We start from the raw sequence: 22,725 nt of genomic DNA on the forward strand, positions 1-22,725 counted from the left end.
ACCAGGAGCAGGATTGTTTGGGGAGCAGTTTTGGAGCTGCTGCACTGGGATGGTTGCACAGAGCATCAAATCCAGCAGTATAAATGTGAAAGTAAGTTCAAGCCACCTGCTCTTTCTAAATACTTTCTCCTCCTCCCCATCTAAGCCAACCTGTTGCTGTCTCCAGCTCTATCCTGGGCCTTTGCTTGCCTCTCCAGGCCTCCAGGTTGACCCACCCCTATACCAGAAACTGGATCTGTTCACCTGATCTTGGAGGATGTTTACAGTTGTGTAAGAGATTTGTCCGTGGTTGGCCTTAGTGACTTCATGGCCTTTGTGATTTTGCAGTAGTGACTTCATCTCAGAAGAGAGAGATTTGAGAAATGAGTAGTCAGACCTTAAAGAAACTCCTTTGTGTAATACAGAGATGAAAATGGTTTAGAAATATTTTTTTAGATATTAAAAAAAAAAAAAAAAAACAACAACCCAACAATTTTGTGTATTGGAAAATTTATCACAAAGCTCTGAGTTTCTGGGCACTAGGACCTGAAGCAGAGTTAGTACACAGACTACTTTCAGCTCTACCAGTTTTTGGAAAACATCTTTTGCTTGGACTCCTCTTTAAGGCTAAGGTTTCCTTTTAAACTCAAAAATAAACTGTTCTGGGTGTTTAGGAATAATAATAATAATTTTTAAAAAAAGGAACAAGCCCCATCAGAAATTCCAGTAGTGTTTTGCCACAGCTAGGATTTTTATCATGTCAGTAGCCCACTTGGGTGTGGTTGGAGAAGCGGGGTGGTGAGAATGCTTTTCAGAGCAATGCCTGAAAAGTACCAAAGCAAAAAGCTCTGAGGCAATTTTATACTATTGCCTGCTTGCTTAAATATTTGACAGGGGCTAAAAACACAGATAAGTTAAAACTGACCACGTTTTGCCCTTCCAGCTCCATCACTCTTTCTTCTCTTTTCACTCTTTCACATAAAGGCTGCTTTCACCTGTGAGGAGAAGCAGGGCTGGAACTCACAGCATCGTGGAAGGGACCTTTAGAGATGATGCAGTCCCAAGCTCCCCGAGGCTGGTCTGACCCCCTGTGCCTCAGCCAGGGCCGGTTCTGTGCTGCCTGGGGGAAGGAGATCCGTGGGGACGGGTCCCGCCGGCCCCTCAGCTGCGCCTGGGCGCTGCCCCTGCCCTGGGCCGGGTCTGGCTGTGCCGGCGGTCACAGTTCTCGTAGGTGCACTCCGGCAGCTGTGGCCTGGCAGGAGGAGATGTGGGAAAGGTGAGGGCGTTTCAGGCTGCTCTGGGACTTGCCAGTGGTTCCAGTGGAAGCGTCTGTGACGCTCCCGAGACAGAGCCTCTTCTACTTCACAGCAGTTTTTAAGGGTCTCGGCTGCAACTACTGTTCTGCGCTATAAAGCTTTTACATCTTAAAGCATGGAGAACAATCTCCTGCACCTTTAGCAGCCGCTGTGCTACTGACCTGCCCAGAACCTCGTGAGGTTGTGACAAACCCAGCTGCGCCAAGGGAAATATAGGCTGGACATTAGGAAAAATTTTTTTACAGAAGGAGTGATAAAGTTCTGGAATGGTCTGCCAGGGGAGGTGGTGGAGTCACCATCCCTGGATGTGTTTAAGAAAAGATCAGTGCCATGGTTTAGTTGAGGTGTTGGGGCTGGGTTGGACTCAATGGTCTTTAAGGTCTCTTTCAACCCAGTCATTCTGTGAATTCTGTGAAACCTCTCCTGAGCAGGATCTTCTCATGTAAGTGTAGGCTTTAAGCATTCTTATTTGTGTAGGTATCTGTGCAAATATAACCAAGGGTACAATGTGGTTTAGACCCTAATAAATCAGCAAAACAGTGTTTTTAAATACTTTTTTACAAGAAATTAGAGATTTGACTGTAGGATTAAATTCCTTGTTTCTTTAGCTGTGCCCTGTACACTTGACTGTCCTGCTGGAATGGTCAGGGAAGGAGATGTGGGGTAACTCAGGAAGGAAGTATCACAAAGAAATGACTCAGATTGAAAGGGAGTTGCCCCATGCAGATAAAATTATCCTTATCCTTGACCTCACATAAGTCTCTTTACCATTAGATCAAGGATTGGTTTTGGTGGGATTTGTTGTGGTTTTTTTTTTTTTTTTTTTTTTTTTTTTTTTTTTTTTTTTTTTGTTTTGTTTGTTTTGTTTTGTTTTGTTTTTTTTTAATTTTTAAGAATTTTTTCCCATCTGAGAAGTTTGGCCACCCCAGCTGTCAGGAGTGTCCAAGATCAATGTCGTGTTGGGTCATGGGAAATGCCAGAGAATTGTGGGAGAATGGTGTGGATGCCAGCCCAAGAATCAGGCCCTGTCACACCTGAGCTGGGCTGTTTGCTGTCTCTCCACACCTTCCCTGCACGCTTGGCTGAGCTCATCAGCTTTGGTGTGGCAACTTTTTCTACTCCATTACAAACTGGGGTGCAGAGGGAGGGGAAGATTTCTGTTTGACAGTGTCAGCACAGACCCCATCCCTGACCTGTCCCTTGGGTGGATGATCCATTGTTGGTTTAATGTGGCATCACAGAACCATGGAATGGTTTGGGTTGGGAGGAACCTTAAACCTCATCCAGTGCCATCCCCTGCCATGGGCAGGGACATCTTCCACTATCCCAGGGTGCTCCAAGCCCCATCCATCCTGGTCTTGGACACTTCCAGGGATCCAGGGGCAGCCACAGCTGCTCTGGGCACCCTGTGCCAGGGCCTGCCCACCCTCCCAGCCAGCAATTCCCAGTTCCCAATCTCCCACCTGTGCCTGCCCTCTGGCAGTGGAAGCCATTGCCTGTGTGCTGTCCCTGCATGCCTTGTCCCCAGTCCCTGTGCAGCTCTCCTGGAGCCCCTTGAGGCCCTGGCAGGGGCTCTGAGCTCTCCCTGGAGCCTTCTCCAGATGAACAGCCCCAGCCTGTCTGCAGCCTTCCAGCCATGCTCTGGGCTAATGGCACACCTAAACTTCTGTCAGCCCTTTGCTGCTACAGCAGCCATGTGCTCTGGTCTCTCCAAGCTGCTGCCCAGTCCCTTGTCCTCACTCCACTGGGGTCCCCTCTCAGCTGTGCCCAAGCCACAACCTCCTCCCAGCAGTGTCCAGCCCTTGTTCCCTCACACTGGCTCACGTGGCCATCAGCTCAACCCTCTCCTTGCCCCAGCAGCCTGCTCTGAGGCCAGAAAACTGTTACCAAGACCAAGGACACGCATTTCTCACCTTGGCCATCCTCACTCTCCTGCAGGATAACACGAGTAGAAGGCAAGACATCCTTACCTGGCCAGGCTGGGTGGAGCAGAGGGGGGACCTGTGAAGTGGAAATGATGATGTGGGTTAGCAATGAGGTCAGAGTGGGCTGGGGAGCCAGGAGTGACCTAGAGTTGCTGGGAAGCTGCACTGGAGTGTGGTTGTGACAGTACAGTGAATGGGAAGAAGCCCTGATGTCTGGCACGTGGCCCTCTCTGTGTGCTTGGGAATTAGGCACTGGAATATAAGGAGCAAAGCATTTTTGGTTGGTCTGACAACTTCTACTGTTCAAGACAAGTGGTGGCTTCCATGAGTGTGACGTCAGACTATCCCTACAGATGGGTCACAGTGGTGTGACATCTCATTCTTGTCAGTCCCCTCCTGCCCATGCCACCACTCTGCAGCACTGGCTGGGGACCAGTGGCCTCCTGGCTGCTTGGGGCATGGAATCCCTCAGCCCATGGGCTGATTTTCATCTCCTTTGAGCTGGGCACTCCCTGATCTCACAGCCTTGGCGTGGCTGGAAGGTGGGATTTCACAAATGCTGGGGAAGTACTGGGTAGTGAGGCCCTGGGGGACTGACAGGGGTGGTCTGTAAAATGAGGATGCCCATCCCAGGAGATTAAACTCGTGTGGGATGCAGCAAAGGTAAATCCTGGCTGTGGGCTACAGAGGAAGTGATAGTAATTAGCCTGCTTCAAGGGAAAAAAAAAAAAAAAAATCTGGTTATGTAGGCAGTGGGTTCTCCACTGATTTCCCCTCTGTTGGTTTATCAACATTTCTTCTTGGGCACAGGGAAACTCCTGCTCCCTCTGAATTTCCAAAGGAAATTTCCAAATTTCCTCTCTCAGCAGGCTGTGAGGAGCCAGCCAAGAGCTCTGGGCTCTTTGTAGGTTTCCTGCTAGAACTGTGCTTCTCCTAGGGCAGAAAATCATAAAACCATTAATACTCCCTGCCCCAAGCAAACCCAGTCTCCTCCTGCCTGATCTGTCTGCGCATCCATCCCTGGCTGCCAGTCGGACGGAGGGAAGTCAGGGCACTGACCTTCTCTGGAGAGAGCGGTGAAGCTCAGTATCACCAGCAAAATGACCACCTTGATCCCCAGCGGGACAAAGATCAGGATCATGAAGGAGGAGCTGTCGGAGGCTCTGAATTTGTAGAAGTAGACGGCCCCCTCTGCCCTGCCGTGGCTGTTGACAGCGGTGCAGGTGTACTTCCCGTCGTGGGTCAGGGACCGCAGCTCCTTGGTGACGCGGTGGCTGGAGCTGCTGCTGGAGCTCAGGTTGCTGTAGGGGGGCCCGCTCCAGGTCAGGGCAGGCGCTGGCTCCCCCTCGGCCGTGCAGCGGGCCTGGAAAGTGTGGTCCCCGCTGGAGCTGACCGTGATGTTAATGATCCTGGGGGCGGCTGTGGGAATCGCAACGGGGAGGGAAAGTGGGTCAGGCTGCGAAGGAAGATCCGGTGCAGAACAGCTGGAATGAAGATTTGGTCTTGGTGGACCCCCTTCTGTCAGGGTAAGGTTGGGTACTGGCGGGTGAGAGCTGGACCTGCCCCTGTGCCCCTGTGCTCAGCTGAGAGCCCACCTGCAGAGCTGCCCCAGCCCTGGCTCCAGCAGCACAAGGCCGTGGAGCTGCTGGAGCCAGCCCAGAGGAGGCCCCGGAGCTGCTGCCAGGGCTGGAGCCCCTCTGCTCTGGAGCCAGCCTGGCAGAGCTGGGGCTGTTCAGCTGCACAAGAGAAGGCTCCAGGGAGAGCTCAGAGCCCCTGCCAGGGCCTCAAGAGGCTCCAAGCAAAGTGGGGATACATTTTTTAGCTGGACTTTTTGTGACAGGTTGATGTGTTGAAGCTAAATGAGTAGAGATTTAGATTCGATGTAAGGAGGAATTTTTTTTTTTTTTTTTTTTTTTTTTTTTAAAGAGGGTTGCCCAGAGAAGCTGTGGCTGCCCCTGGATCCCTGGAAGTCTCCAAGGCCAGGCTGGACAGGCTTTGGAGAAACATCATCTAGTGGAAGGTGTCCCTGCCCATGGCAGGGGTGTTGGACAAAATGAGCTTTAAAGGTTCTCTTCAATAGAAACTGTGTAATGACTCTATGGATGTTGGGATCAGCTCTCTGCTTCCGTGTTTTTCTCGGCACTTTCTTCTAGATTTCCCCACCCAGCCTGTGTTGGGTAGAGGGGCAAAAGGGTTCACCCAGAAAAGCCTGGATGTAAGGATGTGTACTCTGTTTTATCTCAGTAATGGCTCACACACTCTTCTGAACTCTGCCCAACTTCAGCTGCTGTGCCCTTTTTCAGTGGCAGAAGGCAGAGCAGTGCCACCCACCACTGTAGGCACAGGTGCAGCTGGTGACCTTTTTGGACTTGGCTGCATCTCCACAAGGCCCAGGACATGTCACCCACAGTGTTCTGCACAAGCATTTTGTGGCTGTTCCTTTGATCTCTGACCTCCAGAGCGCACATGGAAGGACCCGTTTGTGTGAGCCCTTTGCTCAGTGCCTGAGACTTGCCAGATTTGGCAGGTTAGTTATAGGGAAAATATCTGCTTCTTGCCACAACCTATTTTTTGATCACTTTTTTTCCCAGCCCCAGAGTTACCAGGTCACTTTCAGGTTGGACATAAGGAGAAATTTCTTCGCAGAAAGGGTGATTGGATATTGGAAGGGGCTGCCCAGGGAGATGGTGGAGCCCTCATCCCTGGAAGTGTTCAAAAAGGTATTATGGAAAGCAAAGAGCATTAAATGTCCTCACAGAGGGAGAGCTGGAATTCATTTTTTTTTTTCAGACTAGACAACAAAAATAGAGTTTGCAAACACCTGCTACAAGTCGTCCTCTTTGTCCATGTAAGTGCAAGAGGAATCTGAGGCTGTGTGTCATGGGTCTGTGTGTTTTGGTATTTAAATTAACCTTTCAAGCACTAATTCACCCCTCCCAATCACAGTGTCAGGGCCCATTCCCGAGCAGGGTACTGTATCTGTGTGTGTTATCATTCCTCTAGTGTTAAAATCCTGAGAGACAGGTCTTGCTGCCATCCTGCCCCGGTCCTGCTGTGTGTGGGTGTTCAGGAGCTGGTGCAACTGAAGGAGAGCCTCAGCTGTGCAGAACTTCTCAAGAAACAGCCAAGCTCCTCCTCGGGTCCCATCTGGACACCCACACTGCACAGCAGGCATAAGGAACTTCCCTCTCAAAAGCAAAATCATTCAACCTCATGACCTGGGTAAGATCTGAGTCTGCTTCTGAGGCCTCCTGTGTCTCCTAGCTCCCCCTTGATCTGTGAGCTTGCCCTGGGAAGTGGGATTAGCATTTGACATCTGTTGCTCCAAACTGGTTTTCCAGGGGAAAAAAAAAAAACGTTTCCAGGTTTGTGTTTCATGCTCCAGAGGATTTTGGATTTATGGCACCTGGGTAGCAGGTATCTTGTCTTTCCAATCCCCTGTCACCACCCAGGCCCTGCAGTGCTAACTTGTGCTCAGCACCTGGGCTGTCCAGTTCAGGGTCTGATGGAGAGGATGTCTTTAACCCCAGCTTAGCTAACCCCAGCTTCCATCTGCTGCCTGCCCTGATCCTGTGCTGCAGGGACAAAGCGGGTTGAACTTTTGGTGGGTTCTCACCCCAATTGCTATTTCCTTACCAGTTTTGTTCCTATTCCCTTCCCTGCATTGTGCTCACCCTCTGAGGAAGACAATGAATTTTCCCTGTTACAAAAGGAGAAAGAAATCCCAGCCCTTTGGAAAACCAAAACTGAGGAGGACAATGAATTTCTTTCCCCTGTTATAATGGAGAAAGAAAACCCAGCCCTTTGGAAAACCAAAACTGAGGAGGACATTGAATTTCCCCTGTTATAATGGAGAAAAAAACCCCAGCCGTTTAGAAAACCAAAACTGAGGAGGACAATGAATTTCCCCTGTTATAATGGAGAAAGAAATTCCAGCCCTTTGGAAAACCAAAACTGAGGAGGACAATGAATTTCCCCTGTTATAAAAGGAGAAAGAAATCCCAGCCCTTTGGAAAACTGCCTCAGGAAAACTTCTGCTGCCGTTTGTCATTTCCCACACCCTGTGGCTCTTCCCCAGAGGGTGGCTTTGCCTCCTTTGCCTCTGGGGCCCTCTTACCAATCACATGCAGCTTTATCCCATTCCTGCTCTCATACTTGTCCTGGATATCTCCAGCCAGCTCCACCCGACAGAAGTACCTCTCGCTGTCGCTCCAGGTCAGGTTGTCCACCCTGAGGGACAGGTCCTTGTGCCGGGGGTTGCCCAGCAGTTTGTACTTGTTCTTGTGGCTGATGGCAGTCTTGCAGAGCTCGCTGCTGCTCTGGCTCACACACTTGAAGATCACCGTGCCGTTGTAAGGCTCCTTGATCCTCCAGATGGCCGCGAGGGCCCGGTCAAATGTTTTGTAGGGGTGTGTGAAGGTGCAGGGCAGGATAACCATCTTCCCAAGCTCTCCAGTAACGTCAGACGGGACGTGGACAGACCAGCCATTGCACTGCACACCTACAAGCAAGAAGGGATCATGGAACTGCAGAATGGTAGGCTGGAAGGGGCCTTAAAATTCGTTTCATTCCACCCCCCTAGCACCTTCCCCTAGCCCAGGTTGCTCCAAGCCCCATCCAGCCTGGCCTTGGACACTTCCAAGCATCCAGAGGCAGCCACAGCTTCTTTGGGCAACCTGTGCCAGGGCCTCACCACCCCCACAGCCAAGAATTTCCTCCTAATATCTAATCTGAATCTCCCCTCTTTCAGTTTAATATATAGACATGTCTATCTACCCACTGTTCTGCTGCTATCAACAGCTGTAGCAGCAGATTGTGACTTCAGAAACATCTGTGCCTACACTCCTGTCTCATGAAACTCCATTATATCAGAGGCTCTCAGTAGCTGAGGATACCTGTAAAAAGGAAAAGCATCCTGTAAATACTTCCACCCATCCCTGGTCTTTTTGGCTTCACCATATGGGCATTCAGCTGTTGGATTACTCCTGTAGACTCAAAGATAAGATTTGTTTTTTTGTTCCTGTATCTGTGGCCCATAACCCTTGACAAACACCTACGTGGCAGTGCAGCTTGTATTAACCTATTGTGTGTTACACAATGGACAAAGGCCATCCTAGGGCCAGCTCTCTGCTCAGATATTTACACAGAGTCAGCTCCAAGCCAGTATTTTGATTACTGAGATCTGGAGTCGTGCTGCCCTGTCATACACAATAATGGTATGGGCACCTTTTCCAGCCCAGGTAATCTAATAAACAATGCTGCAGCACTGCAGGAGCTTCATGAAGCTCATGGGCTTTGACCACAAAGATCTGGCACTGAAAACAGTAATTGCTATTGCTTTCTAGCTTATTTGCTCTTGTTTTAGTTATTTTGCAGCATGTCACTGTAACCTTTACTTTAGGAGAACTGTAGATTGTGTGCTTTTGAGTATGACTTGCTTCTCTCTGCCACCCCTTTGATTAGCTTTTTTTTTTTTTTTTTTTTTTTATTTTGGTTTTCAATCTTAAGCAAAGAACACTACTTTTTTTTTTTTTTTTTTTTTTTTTTTTGGCACATAAGCCCCCCCCTTGCCTTCCAGATGAAAAATAATGTTAAAAATAAGTGCTTTTAATGTTAGCATCTCCGCCCATTTCCATGGAAACACAGTTTGCCTAGTTATGAGTGGAGGGAGCTGTCAACTTTCCCTGTATAATTTACCCTTAACTCTAAAGCCTCAGCGTGGCAGGTCTTTCATATTCCTTTTGTTAACATCCAGCCTCCATTTGCTAATGGAACTGAGGCTCTCACAAGAAAGAGAGAGGGAAGTAGCCTGCACACCTTACAGAAGGTAACTCCCAAAAGGAGTTTTCAGGTCAGTGTTACTGCTGGTAGTCAGTGGGAAAGGTCATGAGGACAACAGCAAGGGCTGGGGACCAGCTCACAGCTACCCTTGCTCTGGCAAATGCAGTTTGTCAGTGAAGCTAAGCAAAGCCTACGGAGTTTAGTGGAATTTAAGCACATATTTGAAGTAATGTGAGCTTAAGTGCTCAGTGGAGCTGGAAAATATTGTTGCATACTGTTGCATAATAACTCTTAAGGAATATGAAGCAGAGCAGTGATGAAAATGCTGCATCCGCCCAACAAAGCTGTGGGAAAAATCAGATGAACTTCCTGCTCAAGTTAGGAAAACAGAAAAATGCAAAAACCCCCACAAACTGACGACCTCTCTGACAATTGCTAAGCCTGAGTTTTCCCAGTGTTGTCACGTGCACTTGGAATTTCAGGATACTTCTAAGCAACGTGATGGAGAGTGCAGTTCTTGGGAGAGTTTGTCGTAGCAGGCAGTTCCCTGGCACTTGGACTAGGGTGAGAGGAGAAGCTGTGATCAGACAGGGGCTGACAGCAAGCTCAGAACTCACCCTTCCTGGAGATGCGGAGGAGGCACAGGAGAACCAAGCCGAGCTCTCTCATGCTGCTCGATGCTCTCCCCTGAGGGGCATCAGCAAAACAGAAACATCTCGTTACATCTGAGCTGCTGGGCTTGCAGTGACAAAAGGTTTTTCCAGGGCTAGGAGAAGTTGTGGTTTTCTCCTCCTTGGAGGGAATGAGTTGTTGAGCTGAACCAGCTCTGGGTTCAGGTATTAATAGGTCTGTGGTCAGTCATATGAAAATTACACCAGAAGGAATCACAGTATTAACCATTTTCCAGCTAAAGGGAGGGAATTGCAGACTGGAGCTGCAAACATCCATGCCACGTGTGTGATGGGGCAAGAGGGGATGGCTTTTGCTACCCAGTCACCAGCCTAGAGGAAATCCTTGCAATCTGCCTGAGGCTGTGACAAGCAAGACTCTTACTCTCCTAACATAAGGCAGCTGCTTCTCTTGAACCTGGAGCCTTCAAACCAACTGTGCTTTACCCCTTGTGCTCACTGGATGTTGTCATCCCGAGGTACAGAAAAAAACCCCAAACCACTCTTCTTTTGAAGGCATTTGTGCCGAGTTTCACTGGTGGATGAGTGGTTTGGTGTCCCCCTGGCACCCTGCTCTGTCCACACTCACATGGTCCCGATGAGCAATTTGCCCAGCATCCTTGTGCAAACGCTTGCTGCTTTCCTTCTGGATTTAGTTTTAGCAAATTAACTGTGCAGTTTGCTCATCGGCAGAGCTCTGGGTCTGTGGGGATCTGATCGTGTTTCTCCCTGGCCATCTCCCTTGCGGCGATCTCGTGGCTAAGTTTAACAACCCTGGGGTGCGAATTCCCTGTCTGGGTTCACCTTGAGGTTTGCTGCCCAGCTTGGGCTGGGCTTGCAGCAGCCTGGTCCCTGCCCCTGGTGGGAACGGGAGGATGTTTCAGGCGCCTTCCATCCAAAGCATTCCGTGATTCCCGCTGTAGGCAGCCGCTGGAGGGCTCCCAGAGCCAGGACAAGATGCTGCTGAGTCGCTGCTGCCACTTCCCCTGTGCCCAGAGCCAGCGCCCACCCGCAGGAGCAATGCCAGGGCTCCCCTTGGCGCTTCACCCCTGCTCCTGCACCTCTGTTCCCTTCTGAACTTGAGGAAAATCTCCTAGGAGGGGCACCTGGAGACGTGGTAGTGTGCAGTGTGTTCGCTGCTTCCTGATCCCTTTCTTCCTTCTGTGTACTGTTTGTGAAGAGAGAGATTTCTGTCTTCCCCAGGCTTTTTGGAGGAGGCTCTGAGAGTACCCAGCTCTTATTTAGGGTTGTTTGGACCTGTTGCCACTCAGCCAAGGGTGTTAATTTTTCAAATATCCACTTAGATCCCTGCCCTGTCCCCTCTGCAGGTCATCCTTGAGCAGGAGCATCAGGACCAGTGGTCTGATTACTTTGCACACTGTCCTTAGTAGCTGTTAAACATAATTCATGCCACCAGCAGCTGAGAAACCAGAAGGTAAGGGTGGTGGAAGCAGCAAGCAAGAGACCTGTAATCCCTATCACATCTGTGATATGTGCCTTTTCTGTGTGCCTCTCCCTTCTTTCCCCTTGTGCAGTTTGATTTTATCTATTTGTGATGCAAAGTTTTTGGTGGTGTGACTCTTCTTAAGCCTTTCACCACTCATGGCACAGTGGGACTCAGTGGATTGAAGTAAAAGATTAAAGTGAAATCCATGTTAAAAACATCTTGTTACAGTGAAGCATAAATGATTCATGTAAAGAACAGCTGCAGTTAACACCAGTATGATCCTCTTCCTCTTTAATGTTTTACTGCAGCATCTCCTAGAAAAATATCTGGTAAATCAGAGCAGAACTACAAATCCTTTGAGTTTTATCTGTGGACTAATTTTCTTCTTAGAAGAAGAAAATTTTCATTCCATGGCTGTTGGAATGAAGCATTTTAGTGTTTAAAGTACAGAGTTGGTAACATATAACTGAAAAGATTTACTATTATTTGAATCAGCCAAAAAGATTTGTAAACAAAATCATCCCTGACTATATGATCCACAGACTCTGTGACCTTTTTTCCCTGGTCTGTGCTTAAGTAGTATGTAAGATTTCAGTATGGAAGCCTGCTTCTGGTCCAATACCAAAACCAGGATGCCATCCATATTTATCAAATACTGGTTTTAGTACTAGTAAATTTAAAGGCTGCAAATAATGACATTTCTCCTGCCTCCTTAAGAAATTCCCGCAGTGTTTTGTGATGAACTGGACAGTTTCAGAGGGCTTTTCAACCTAAATGGTTCCATGGCTCTGTGGCTGGGAGGTGATGATCTGCACCCAAATTGCAGCATGTGGCTGGAGATGAGCACGGCAGAGCTCATCCCTCCTGGTCCCAGGAGGACTAAAGCAAAGAGTTATTTGTACAGCTGCACCTGTGCTGACAATTCACCCACTTACTCAGGGGCCAGAGTGAAGACAGCTGTTCCCTCTCCCTCCCTTTAGGTCTTAGTTTCAGCTCCAAGGTTTTCTACTTCAATTATTTCAGCACCATGTGCGTTGCTAGTCCTCTGAGAGTGCCAACCTGCACACATTCAGAGCAAAAGCCTGGTGTTTTGTCACATCTGGCTCTCTTCCCTGAAGGGATTGGCTCTGTGAAGTACTGGGAAGTGAAGCTGGGAGGACAGAGGGGTTTTCCCTCTGTCTGGTCCCTGTCAGCAGCGGAAAGTGGAGCCATGCTCCTCTTTTTGTGAAGCTGCCCATCTTCCCTCTGCATCCACTTCATCCTCACCAAGCAAGAGGCAGAAAAAAAAAAATTATGGGTGAACCTACAGAGCAGGGAAAGTAGAAGGGTGTAAAATGCAGGCACCATTATTGCTGGTGACACTGATCCTGTTTCTTGGCCTTGAGTGTTGCTGCAGAACACTCACCACTGCCTCAAGCTCCTCTGATCCGGTTTGAAAGTCTACAGGTTCAGTCTCTTGCCTGTGGTGTTTGCTCAGCCCCTCACCAATGCTCCTGACCTGGGAATTTCTGCCTGCCATCCCATTGCTCCAAGTGTGGGGCTGTTCCATCACCAAAGCTGTGTTGGCAGGCTGATGGAGCTGGAACACGGGTGCTGGTGAACCCTTGTTGCCTCTGGTGAGCATCAACCAAAGCAAATTAAGTGTATAATTGCGTAATTTGCACCTAGCGGGCAATTACTGCATGAAAAACAGCTTGTGTTATGGGCAGTGCATGGCAGTGGAAAAAGGCAAAGGAAGTGTCTCTCTCTAAGCTGTTGATGTGGCTGGATTGTAGCCACATCCATTGAGCTGGATGAACTGCTCTGATCTCCCAAACGTACGGATCTCTGCCCCTGCTGCTGCCTGTTCCCATCCCGTGCCCTGCTCTGACCGTGGAACACCTGCAGACAGGCACTGCCGTGCTGCTCCCTGCTCTGCCTGTACCAGGGTAGGTCAAGGCCAACAAGGGGATGATCCTGGGGCCTTGACACTGCTGGTGCTCACTCCTGCAGACTGGTCCTGGTCCCAAGCCCAGCCAACAGCGTAGATACCCCTGCCCTAACCACGGCCTGGTGCTGATGTGGCCACTCATTACAGGAACACCGAGAGACCTCTGACTCACAAGGCATCTCTATCGACTGGCTAAATGACAGCTGTGGAATGTTTTAGGGCTGCCAGCCCTCCTCAGACCCATGTCAGCTCACCAGCCACTGAGTGTCCTCTCCTGGCCTGGCCATTCTGTCACCCAAATGAGCACGGAGGGTCTGGCTTGGTCTCTGTGTGATGCTGGGATTAGTCTGAGCCAGGGCCTGAGCCAGCTGGCAGGGCAGAGACACCACACATCCCTTTAGACTAATCCAAATGATGTGTCTGATCAAAGGCACTTGAAATGTCACCAGAACAGAGGTCCCTGCCTACCCTTCCTACTGAAAGTGAGCCTTTGGAGACTTATGCGCCCTGTCTCTCCCTGCTGAATGGGCACAGATGGTGATTTAAGAGATTTATGCTTCTCTAGTTGTAGATTTCACAGCCCTTCTCTGGGATGAGAGCTGCTCTCCTCTGGGAAGGAATGTGGGCTGTTTTTTCCCACCAGGCCACACAATATCTGAAGCACATCCTGAACTTTCCCTTGACAGAACACTCTTGGCCAGTGAAGGGGTGGGTCTGATCCATGATCTGAGCTTTGCTGCCTCACTTCACAGGTTCCGAACAGATTCAAAAGCACTCAGAATGAGATCTGTGGTAATGAATGTGGCACCTCTCTAGAATATGCCTCTGGAGAATAACTCTACACCTCTAGTTGTCACTCACTCACCCACATCCTGCCTTGCCTGAGATCCTGTGCCCTTTAGAGTAGCATTTATTGTTGCATCTTCTCTGAGAAATGTTCCATCCTGTTGTCCTTTGTCCTTCCTAAGCTCTGCTAGCCTGTAGTGTTTTCACTGATTTAAATGCAAAGTTTAACCAGAATGCTGTAATGGCTTTTGTTCGGTTGGTTTTTTGTTTGTTTGTTCGTGCGACTTTTTGTTGGGTTTGGTGTGTTTTTGTTTGTTTGTTTATTTATTTATTTGTTTGTTTGTTTGGAACCTTGGTGGTTAAACCTGGATTGTTTAGCCATTTCCCCTTGCTTCCTTGCTGGTGAACTCCAGCTGAATTTCTCCACTTGGCATTACCTGTTGCTGTGTGGCTCCAGAAGTGCTTTGACTGCTCCTCAGCTTCTGTAAGCATCATCCACAGGTTTGTCACCTTGCAAGGGTACCTCACTATCATCTCTACTCTTAAATATGGCCCAGCATGAGTTTGAAACTAATAAAGAGGATACCACTGTGTCTGCTAATCTGTTCTGCTATGTAATTTCTAGCATAGCCTAGAGGGTTTTCATCCATTTTCTCCTGAACTGAATTCCAAACCTTGGATTCGACCTCGGTGCTGAGTTACCACGTGTGGTGGGAAGGAGTGGGGGGAGGCACAGCTCCCACAGCCCCTGCACTGGGCCAGTGAGGGAGGAGAGCTGCAGCTCTGGAGCCAAGCTGTTGAGATAATAAATGAGGCAGGGCTGGCTGATCACTCTTCCCCACGAACTGTGTCCAGAGGCAATATTCACTGACAGCCTTGACCTGATTGTCCCAGGATTGTCTGTGCTACAGTTAAATCTGCAGCTGAGTTATAGGCAGAGGCAAGAGTGTTTTAATGGCATTGTAGATACTTGTGCCTTTAAGGAGACCACAACAAATAATTTTTGTAGGTAGCACATGACCTGGGTGAAGAGCAGGCAGTGTTCTGAACTGCTGTTGGAACAGGAGACCTTGATTTGAGTTCTTGGCAGAGCCTGTCAGTGCAAGATCAGCTCCTTTCTAGCTGGGACAGGAATTAGATGAGAGAGATGAAGGCAGCAACTTCCCTTGCCCTGATGGAGTGATCTGCCTCTGGCAGAGCCAAGAGAAGTAGTTTTTCCCTTGTGGCAGGGGTTCCCCAGAAGGCAGTTTGGTGGTGGGCTTTTCTTGCAGTTAAACGTTCATTGGGGTTGTTCTTAGAGTTTGGTTTTCTCAGTGGGTGTGATTTTCTGATTGATGCAGGCAGCAGGGCTTACAGAGGACTTACTAAATCAAAATCATATAAATGCAGAATCACAGACTCAAAGTTACTGCCTGTGTGTTTACTCTTTACCTTAACCTCAGGAAACATTTCTGGTAGAGAGCAGAACTTTTAGTGGCAATAGGTGGCAAAATATGTGTAAGTGTCCAAAACCTGCTGTTTCTGTGCTGTTGGTACTGAGGTCTGCTGGATCAGAAAGTACCAAAAATGGAATTATCATGTGAATTGTAGCATCATGTATAGAATTATAGAGTGGGCTGGGTTAGAAGGGACCATAAATATCACCTAGTTTCACCCTCCCTGCCATGGACAGGGACATCTTCCACTATCCCAGGTTGTTCCAAGCCCTGTCCAGCCTGCCCCTGAACACTTCCAGGGATGGAATGGCCACAGCTTCACTGGGCAACCACTGTCAGTCTCCCTCACAAGGTAGAATTTTTTCCTAATATGTAATCTAAACCTACTCTCAGTTTGAAGACAACTTTCCTCTTTTACTTTTGCTTCCCCTGATCTCTGATAGCACAGAGGTGCTCCCAAAAAAAGCCGGTGCTAACCCTTTCAGGCCAGTGTAACCTTTACTTAATTGCAAGACTGACATAACCTCATGTGGCTCTCGAGATAGAGAGTGAGATAAGGCCCCTGCCTAGGGGAGCTCGCTCTCATTAACAGTGATTGATGATGGCATTGACTCCTGGGATTAAGATCAGAGGCTGATAAGGCGGAGGAGAGGTGCTATGGGGAGTGCATTGTTCATATCAACTCTCACCTCATGCGGGTTGGAGCAAACAATAGATAATTTACATTCCACAGTACTCCCTGCTCACAACCGCGTGTGCACGTCGCTGTTGGCTCACTGGCCCGGCCTTGCTGGAAGCCCAGCGTTCCTGTCTGGGCAGGATTGGAAAGGGAAGCTTCCCCAGAGGAGGGAAGATGCTTGACACAGAGGTAGCAGAGTGAGAGAAGCTGAGGAAGTCTGGTGGCAAGGTGGGGTGGAGGAGAGGAGCAGCTTGGGGTGTGGCAGAGGTGATGCTGCAGTGTCAGAGAACAGCAGAGCCACGGAGATGAGGGCAGGAAGGTCCCTTGCATGAGGATACTTCATAGAATATCCTGTGTTGGGAGGGACACACAGGATCATGGAGTCCAGCTCACAGCCCTGCACAGACCCCCCCAACAATCCCACCCTGTGCATCCCTGGCAGCGCTGTCCAAACTCTCCTGGAGCTCTGGCAGCCTCGGGGCTGTGCCCATTCCCTGGGGAGCCTGGGCAGTGCCCAGCACCCTCAGGGGGAAGAACATTTTCCTGATATCCAACCTAAACCTCCCTAGCAGAGCTCCAGCCATTCCCTTGGTCCTGTCCCTGCTCACAGACAGCAGAGATTGCTGCCTGCCATTTCCATACAATCATTTCTCTTCTCTCCAGTCCTGAGCTGTCCAGTCCTGGACTGTGACCTTTGTGAAGAGACTGCCTTAAAGCACAGTGGGATGGGATGGAGCCAGGGCATCAACACGATGAAATCTGGTCAGGCTGCAGGGTAGATAAAACACTGGTGGACTAGAGCTGAGATCAGGTACAGCAGGTGGTGAAGGGACTGTGCTGGTTAGGAGTGGACGACGTGATGGATGGAGAGAGCAGTTAATGGCACTTCTTGGCAGACAGGGCAGGCGGGTTTCTCACAAAGCTCTGCTTCTCATGTGACATCCTCAAGAGACCTTAACCAGAGAGGCTCTGCAGTCCCTGCAGGCAAGCTCTTCCTGGGCTTTCCACAATCCACTGGGCTGGGTCTGGGCTTACCTTGGGGTGTTTGAAATTCACTCTGCCCTGTTTGTAGCGTGTCCTTGAAAGCATGCAAAGGGTTAAAAATACGTGGCCCTGGACTGCTCATGTTGCAGTTCCCAGCATGTAAGACGGAAAGGAGGTTTCTCTTTCTGTTGGGGATCTTGGAAGGCAGTGGAATGCAGGTCATTGCATCATAAAATAGTTTGGGTTAGTGCGTTGTGAGTTTGTGGGTTCCACGTCGGGCAACTCCCTGAGGGCTCCCCTGGCAGGGGAAACCCCCTGGAAACAGCTCTTTGTCAGGAAAAGCAGACGCACAGGACTTTTTCGGTCTTCAGGTTCTTGTTTTATTGTTATTTTATTAAGACCTTAGCACACTGTTTGTACTCAGACCTTACAAAATGGCTAACAAACTCACGCCGCAAGGTTTTTTTAAGTCTAATCTAAAACTAAACTTCTCAGTTAAAGAGTGACACTTAGATTATTTCCCTTTCTAACTCAATAACTGACCCCTAAAAGCCCTCAATGCAGATTTTTCTGCCCAATTACAAGATACCACCTAAACCTAAAAAAAAGAAAGAAGGAAAAAAAAAATAGAAAAGAACTCGAGACAACACTCTGCATCCTCCATGTTGTATCTATCTACAATATGCTAAAAATCCTAAAATTGAAACTACTCTCTACAATCTCTACAATCTATTTCACACATTTGTAGTCTCTAGTTCACTTTAAGGCTTAAGAAGCCTTCTCCATAAATGAGAGTCAAAGTCAGTGTTTTCCTAAGAGTCAGAACACCCTGAAACAGACAAGGGGATATCACCCTTGTCCTAGATTTCCTCAGGTTAGAAAGGACCTTTAAAGCTCAAACAGTTCCACCCCCTGCCATGGGCAGGGACACCTTCCACTGTCCCAGGTTGCTCCAAGCCCTGTCCAACCTGGCCTTGGGCACTTCCAGGGACGGGGCAGCCACAGCTGCTCTGGGCACCCTGTGCCAGTTTGTCATAGAGAGAATTTCTGATTCAGCCCATGTTGATGAAACAGAGCCAATTTCTTGTAGACAAAGAGCATTGCTTTGTTACAGATAATCACACTGTGGAAAGATTAGCCCATGATTTAGCAATGAGGAAGAGAAGACATGTACATCCTCTGAGGTACAATCACTCATTTGTCTGTCAGGTTCAGTTATTTTGAATAGTCAGGGTTTTGCCCTTTTTCTCTGAGTATATAAACAATTCTGAGTTATCTTCTGAATGCTGTTGGATAAGTTCCCAGGAGAACTTAAATCTTGGATGGATTTGTAACATGCCTGTAGGCAACTGTCTTTTCCAGTCCTGGTTTGTGGTTACCCCTCCTGTGACCAATGGAAAATTTGGTTATGTGTACATGAGGAGCACTGGAACAGCCCCATGTGTCTAAGTCAGACTGTTTGGGTGCTTTTCTTTTGTTGCTTTCTCACAGCTTCATCTAAAATCACATATTTCTGCAAGTCTTACAAACAGCCATCACTCTTTGGAAGGAAAATGGAACAAAGGAATGTGCAAAAATTGCTGGCATGATTATCAGTCACATCACACATGGGGCTTCTGTTGCCTCCTTAGATTTATTACCTAAATCTGCAGCATACAAGTTAGCAGGCTCCTCTGGGAGAAGCACTGTTGTATGGACAATGTGACTTTGCTGCGTGGCATTCTTGTGGACATTCCTCCTCAAGTATTTGGGCTTCAAAATCCCCTGGCCTGCCACGTGCTCTAGCTTGAAGGGTGGCACTGGTTTTGCCTGGATGGTGTGTGTAAGCCTGGTGGGTTCCCTGCAGAATTCCCACCCTGGAGGCAGTGACGTGCTTACAGCTGAGGTTTCCAGCACTGGGAAGGACCTGATGGATGGTTTGATTTGCTATAGAGGACCATCCCACAAAGTCTCAGCAGAGTTTAGGCTGGAGCTGTGCAGATTGCATCCCCTGTCTGCAATTCTTCTTTTGGCACCTGCTGGTGCTGAGGATGAGAGACAAGTCCTGCTTTCAGGAGGTATTAGTCAGGAGGAAAATGTTCTTCTGGAATTTCCATTGCAGGCAAAATACGAAAAAAAAAAAAAAAAAACAACTCTTCTGCGATAATGAAAAAAGCCTTTGATGTTCAGAGGGTAAAATCTGGATGTCTCAGTCTCACTCAGCCTGTGTCTGAGGCAGGACATCAGATGTTAGATGTCACTCGTTTCTGTGACACTGTGCCTCTCAGCACATCTGCAAACACCTCAGGGATAAGCACAGATCTCCTTTTCTGCTCTGCTCTCACTACTGTGCTCTTATTCCCCAGCAGGACTTGCAGTTCACAACATAAAATCATACGCTCATCAAGGTTGGAAAAGAACTCTGAGATCATAGAGTTCAGCCCTTAACCTGAAATAAGCACTGAATTCACCACTCAACCGTGGCCCCAAGTGCCACATGCCTTTTGAACACTTCCAGGGATGCAGATTGTACCACTGCCCTGAGTACCCTGTTCCAGTGCCCAACCATCCTTTCTGTGAAGAAAATTTTCACAATATCCAGGCTAAATCTCCCCTGGCACAACTTGAGGCCAAGTCAAACATCTCTCATTTGGTTAATTAGGGGAATTTGCCCTTTCAAAACTATTCCATCTCCCCTCTCTGCCTTGAATCAGCATTCACCCTTGTCTTAGTAAAATAAAAAACTATAACATGGCAAATTAATCCCAAAGCTGTATCACCTGTGTTTTGGCTATGTGTAATCTTACAACCCCATTATGTTTTGGTCTTTTGCTGCACTGCTGTGTGGATCCTTTCTTTTTGGAATCAGTTTTTTTTTTTGGTTTTTTTTTTTTAGTTGTATTTTCCAGTTAAATTAGTGTAATCTAAAAGTGTCTCCTCTATCATGAGATTGAAAGGTGGCCAAATTACGTGTAATCTTCCCTTTCTGAATGCCTCAGTGATGGTTTTGTTGATTTCCCAGATCTTTGGGGTTGATCCTGCACCTGGATGGAGTAAGTTGCTGGAGCTGTGGAGCCTTTTGTCAGGTCACATGTTTTTTATCATTCTCCATCCCATAGAAATGGAATTCTGTGTCTTTAGGGTTTGTTTTTTTTTTTTTTTTTCAGGAGAGAAATGGATGGTATCTACTTTCTAAGAAACTGCTGAGAGCAGCTGGGGTGGGGTGAACTCCGGTGAGGATCCTGCTCATGGGTGACTGCAGATGGACAGTGAAGGTGCAAGGAGACATTGAATAAGCTCTGGTACAAACTGGAGGTGTTATGGCTAAAGAATGTCAAGGATTAGTGGATTTGACATGTTTAGTGGGATGGAGAAGTCAGGATTCTTTCCCAGAGGGGTTGGTGACCACATGCAGCACCACGAATGCACTGCGAGCAAACCAGGACTGGGGAAATGGAAAAGGCAGCGATGGCTCAAAGAGGCATTCAGGATGGGACAGCCAAAAACAGGAGGTTCTGGGGCAAAGAACAGAAATTCAGTATCCCTCAGGGGATTTGTTTGTTCCGTGGACAAAACTGTTTTGTTTGTGTAGCAAGCTTGCTCACTGCTGAAAGTGCCTGGCAGAAAAGCTGCACAGAGGTGCCTCTGGCTGCTAGGCCACCACCACAGGACGCCTGCTGTTGAGTGGTATTTCTCTCTCTGGGGAGGGAGAGTTTGTGTTTTAAGGTATTTTTTGTGCAGGCAGGGCTGAGTCACCCACACAGTTTAGATAAAGGTGAGTGGGAGATAAGTGATGTGTTGGGTTATGCTGGAGTGAACCCAATGGGAGATGCCATCCTGCATCCTCATATGGCCTGAACACTTCCAAGGTTGGGGCAGCCACAGCTGCTCTGGGCACCCTGTGCCGGGGCCTGCCCACCCTCCCAGCCAGCAATTCCCAGTTCCCAATCTCCCACCTGTCCCTGCCCTCTGGCAGTGGAAGCCATTGCCTGTGTGCTGTCCCTGCAGGCCTTGTCCCCAGTCCCTGTGCAGCTCTCCTGGAGCCCCTTGAGGCCCTGGCAGGGGCTCTGAGCTCTCCCTGGAGCCTTCTCTTGTGCAGCTGAACAGCCCCAGCTCTGCCAGGCTGGCTCCAGAGCAGAGGGGCTCCAGCCCTGGCAGCAGCTCCGGGGCCTCCTCTGGACTTGCACTTTCCTACAGTGTCACACCAAAACTACACACTACAATGAGTTTTGTAGCTGCTTTGTGACTGAGGCACCAGGATTGTGCCTGGAAAATTCCACTTGAAAAAACTCGTTCTTTTCCTTCCCAGTGCACCATTCCAGGGGCACAGTTTTCCTAGAATTATTTCTCTAAGTTTTCTCGTTAGCAAATCTGATCCTTAACCTCCCACTGATCCCAGCCTTATCCAATTAAGCTGATGACCAATCCAAGAATGATTAATCTAAAGTGAAGGGATTTGTAGTTAGTCAGTTTCCTAAGACCATGGCTTCTATCCATTTTCTTCTAATCTACATATTTTCATGAGCGATAAAAGGAAAAAAAATACAGACTTTCCAAAAAGTGTTTGCGTTTGAACTTCCATTTTTGCAACTGTGCATATATAGTTTTATTTTATTCAAAAAATTACTCTTGATGATGTCACTGGTCCTAAAAATAGAGGCAATTGCTCCAGTGTTCCAGGTACAGCTGGGCTGTATTTTCCCTCTCAGGTGCTTCTGTTTGTTCACAGGACTGATTTTGTTGCTCCCTTCTAAGAGTTGGAATTTGTTGTGGGATATCCTCAAGCCAGTGATCTTAGAGGTATATTCCAACCTAAATGGTGAATATTATGAGTGGTTTTTTCTTTTTTTTTTTTAGATTTTGCTTTGAGGAAACAGCCTCAAGATGTACCACAGGAGGTTTAGGTTGAACATTAAGGGAAAATGTGAATTTGTGGGCCCCAAGTCGGGCAACTCCCTGGGGGCTCCTCTGACAGGGGAAACCCTCCTGGAGAAATTCTGTGTCAGGAAAAGGAGATGTACAGGACTTTTTTGGTATTCAGGTTCTTGTTTTACTATTATCTTATCATGATTTCAGCACACTGTCTGCACACAGACCTTGCATGCAGAAAAATGGCACAAAAATGGCCAACAACCTCGTGTTACAAGGCCTTTTAAGTCTAATCTAAAACTAAACTACCCAGTTAAGAAGTGACACCTAGATTATTCCCCTTTCTAACCCAATAACTGACCCCTAAGACCTGCAATGTGGATTTTTCTGCCCAATTACAAGATACCACCCAAACCCAAGAAGAAGGAAGAAGAAGAAAGAAGAAAGGAACTCGAGACAACACCCTGCATCCTCCATGTTGTATCCATCTACAATATGCTAAAAATCCTAAAATTTCTTGCCCGTGTGCCATACTAAACTACTCTCTATAATCTATTTCACACTTTTGTGGTTTCTAGTTTACTTTGAGGCTTTGGAAGCTTTCTCCATGAATGAGGGTCAAAGTCAGTGCTTCCCTGGGAGTCAGAGCACCCCAGGGCAGACAGGGAGATATTCCCCTTGCCCTGGGTTTCCACAGAAAAATTTCTTCACTCAAAGAGTTGTCCTGCCCAGAGCAGTGGTGGGAGACCCCCATCTCTGGAGGGATTTAAAAGCCCTGTGGATGTGGAACCTGGGGACATGGGCCAGTGGTGGCCTTGGCAGTGCTGGGGGGAACTTGATGATATTTTCCAACCTTAACATTCTGTGATTCTATTCTATGATTCTGCTATGCACTGGAGGGTAATAGCAAGTCAGAGGGCCTCAGCCTCAAGGTAAGTAATTTAAC

At 48.1% G+C, this 22,725-nt stretch overlaps 1 protein-coding gene and 1 long non-coding RNA gene across 3 annotated transcripts; one reads left to right on the plus strand and one right to left on the minus strand.

Moving 5' to 3' along the window:
- Positions 1 to 509: 509 nt before the first annotated feature.
- On the minus strand, positions 510 to 9,670 carry SIGLEC15 (sialic acid binding Ig like lectin 15). The gene is made up of 5 exons (XM_053932811.1): positions 9,619 to 9,670; positions 7,338 to 7,721; positions 4,280 to 4,639; positions 3,266 to 3,296; positions 510 to 1,231 (listed from the first exon to the last, which is right to left on the minus strand). Exons 1-5 carry the CDS (start codon positions 9,668 to 9,670, stop codon positions 1,141 to 1,143), a joined length of 918 nt encoding a protein of 305 aa, XP_053788786.1. The 3' UTR covers positions 510 to 1,140.
- On the plus strand, positions 3,006 to 20,061 carry LOC128782449 (uncharacterized). Of its 2 annotated transcripts, none has more exons than XR_008428790.1 (4): positions 3,006 to 3,762; positions 6,011 to 6,068; positions 10,998 to 11,104; positions 19,933 to 20,061. It is a non-coding gene; the product is annotated as an uncharacterized LOC128782449 (long non-coding RNA). The 2 variants fall into 2 exon arrangements; XR_008428791.1 differs by lacking the exon at positions 19,933 to 20,061 and adding an exon at positions 11,205 to 11,274.
- Positions 20,062 to 22,725: the final 2,664 nt, after the last annotated feature.

The sequence above is a fragment of the Vidua chalybeata genome, chromosome Z (assembly GCF_026979565.1).
Source record: "Vidua chalybeata isolate OUT-0048 chromosome Z, bVidCha1 merged haplotype, whole genome shotgun sequence".
Classification (NCBI taxonomy): domain Eukaryota; kingdom Metazoa; phylum Chordata; class Aves; order Passeriformes; family Viduidae; genus Vidua; species Vidua chalybeata.

Bases quoted from the DNA above. Each gene is read 5' to 3' on its own strand.
- SIGLEC15 (XM_053932811.1), bottom strand. From the start codon at position 9,670: ATGAGAGAGCTCGGCTTGGTTCTCCTGTGCCTCCTCCGCATCTCCAGG. The intron at 7,722-9,618 runs GTGAGTTCTGAG...TCTTGCTTGTAG, and splicing joins CCTCCGCATCTCCAGGAAGG to GTGTGCAGTGCAATGGCTGG. The intron at 3,297-4,279 runs GTCAGTGCCCTG...TCCACTTCACAG, and splicing joins CACCGCTCTCTCCAGAGAAG to GTCCCCCCTCTGCTCCACCC.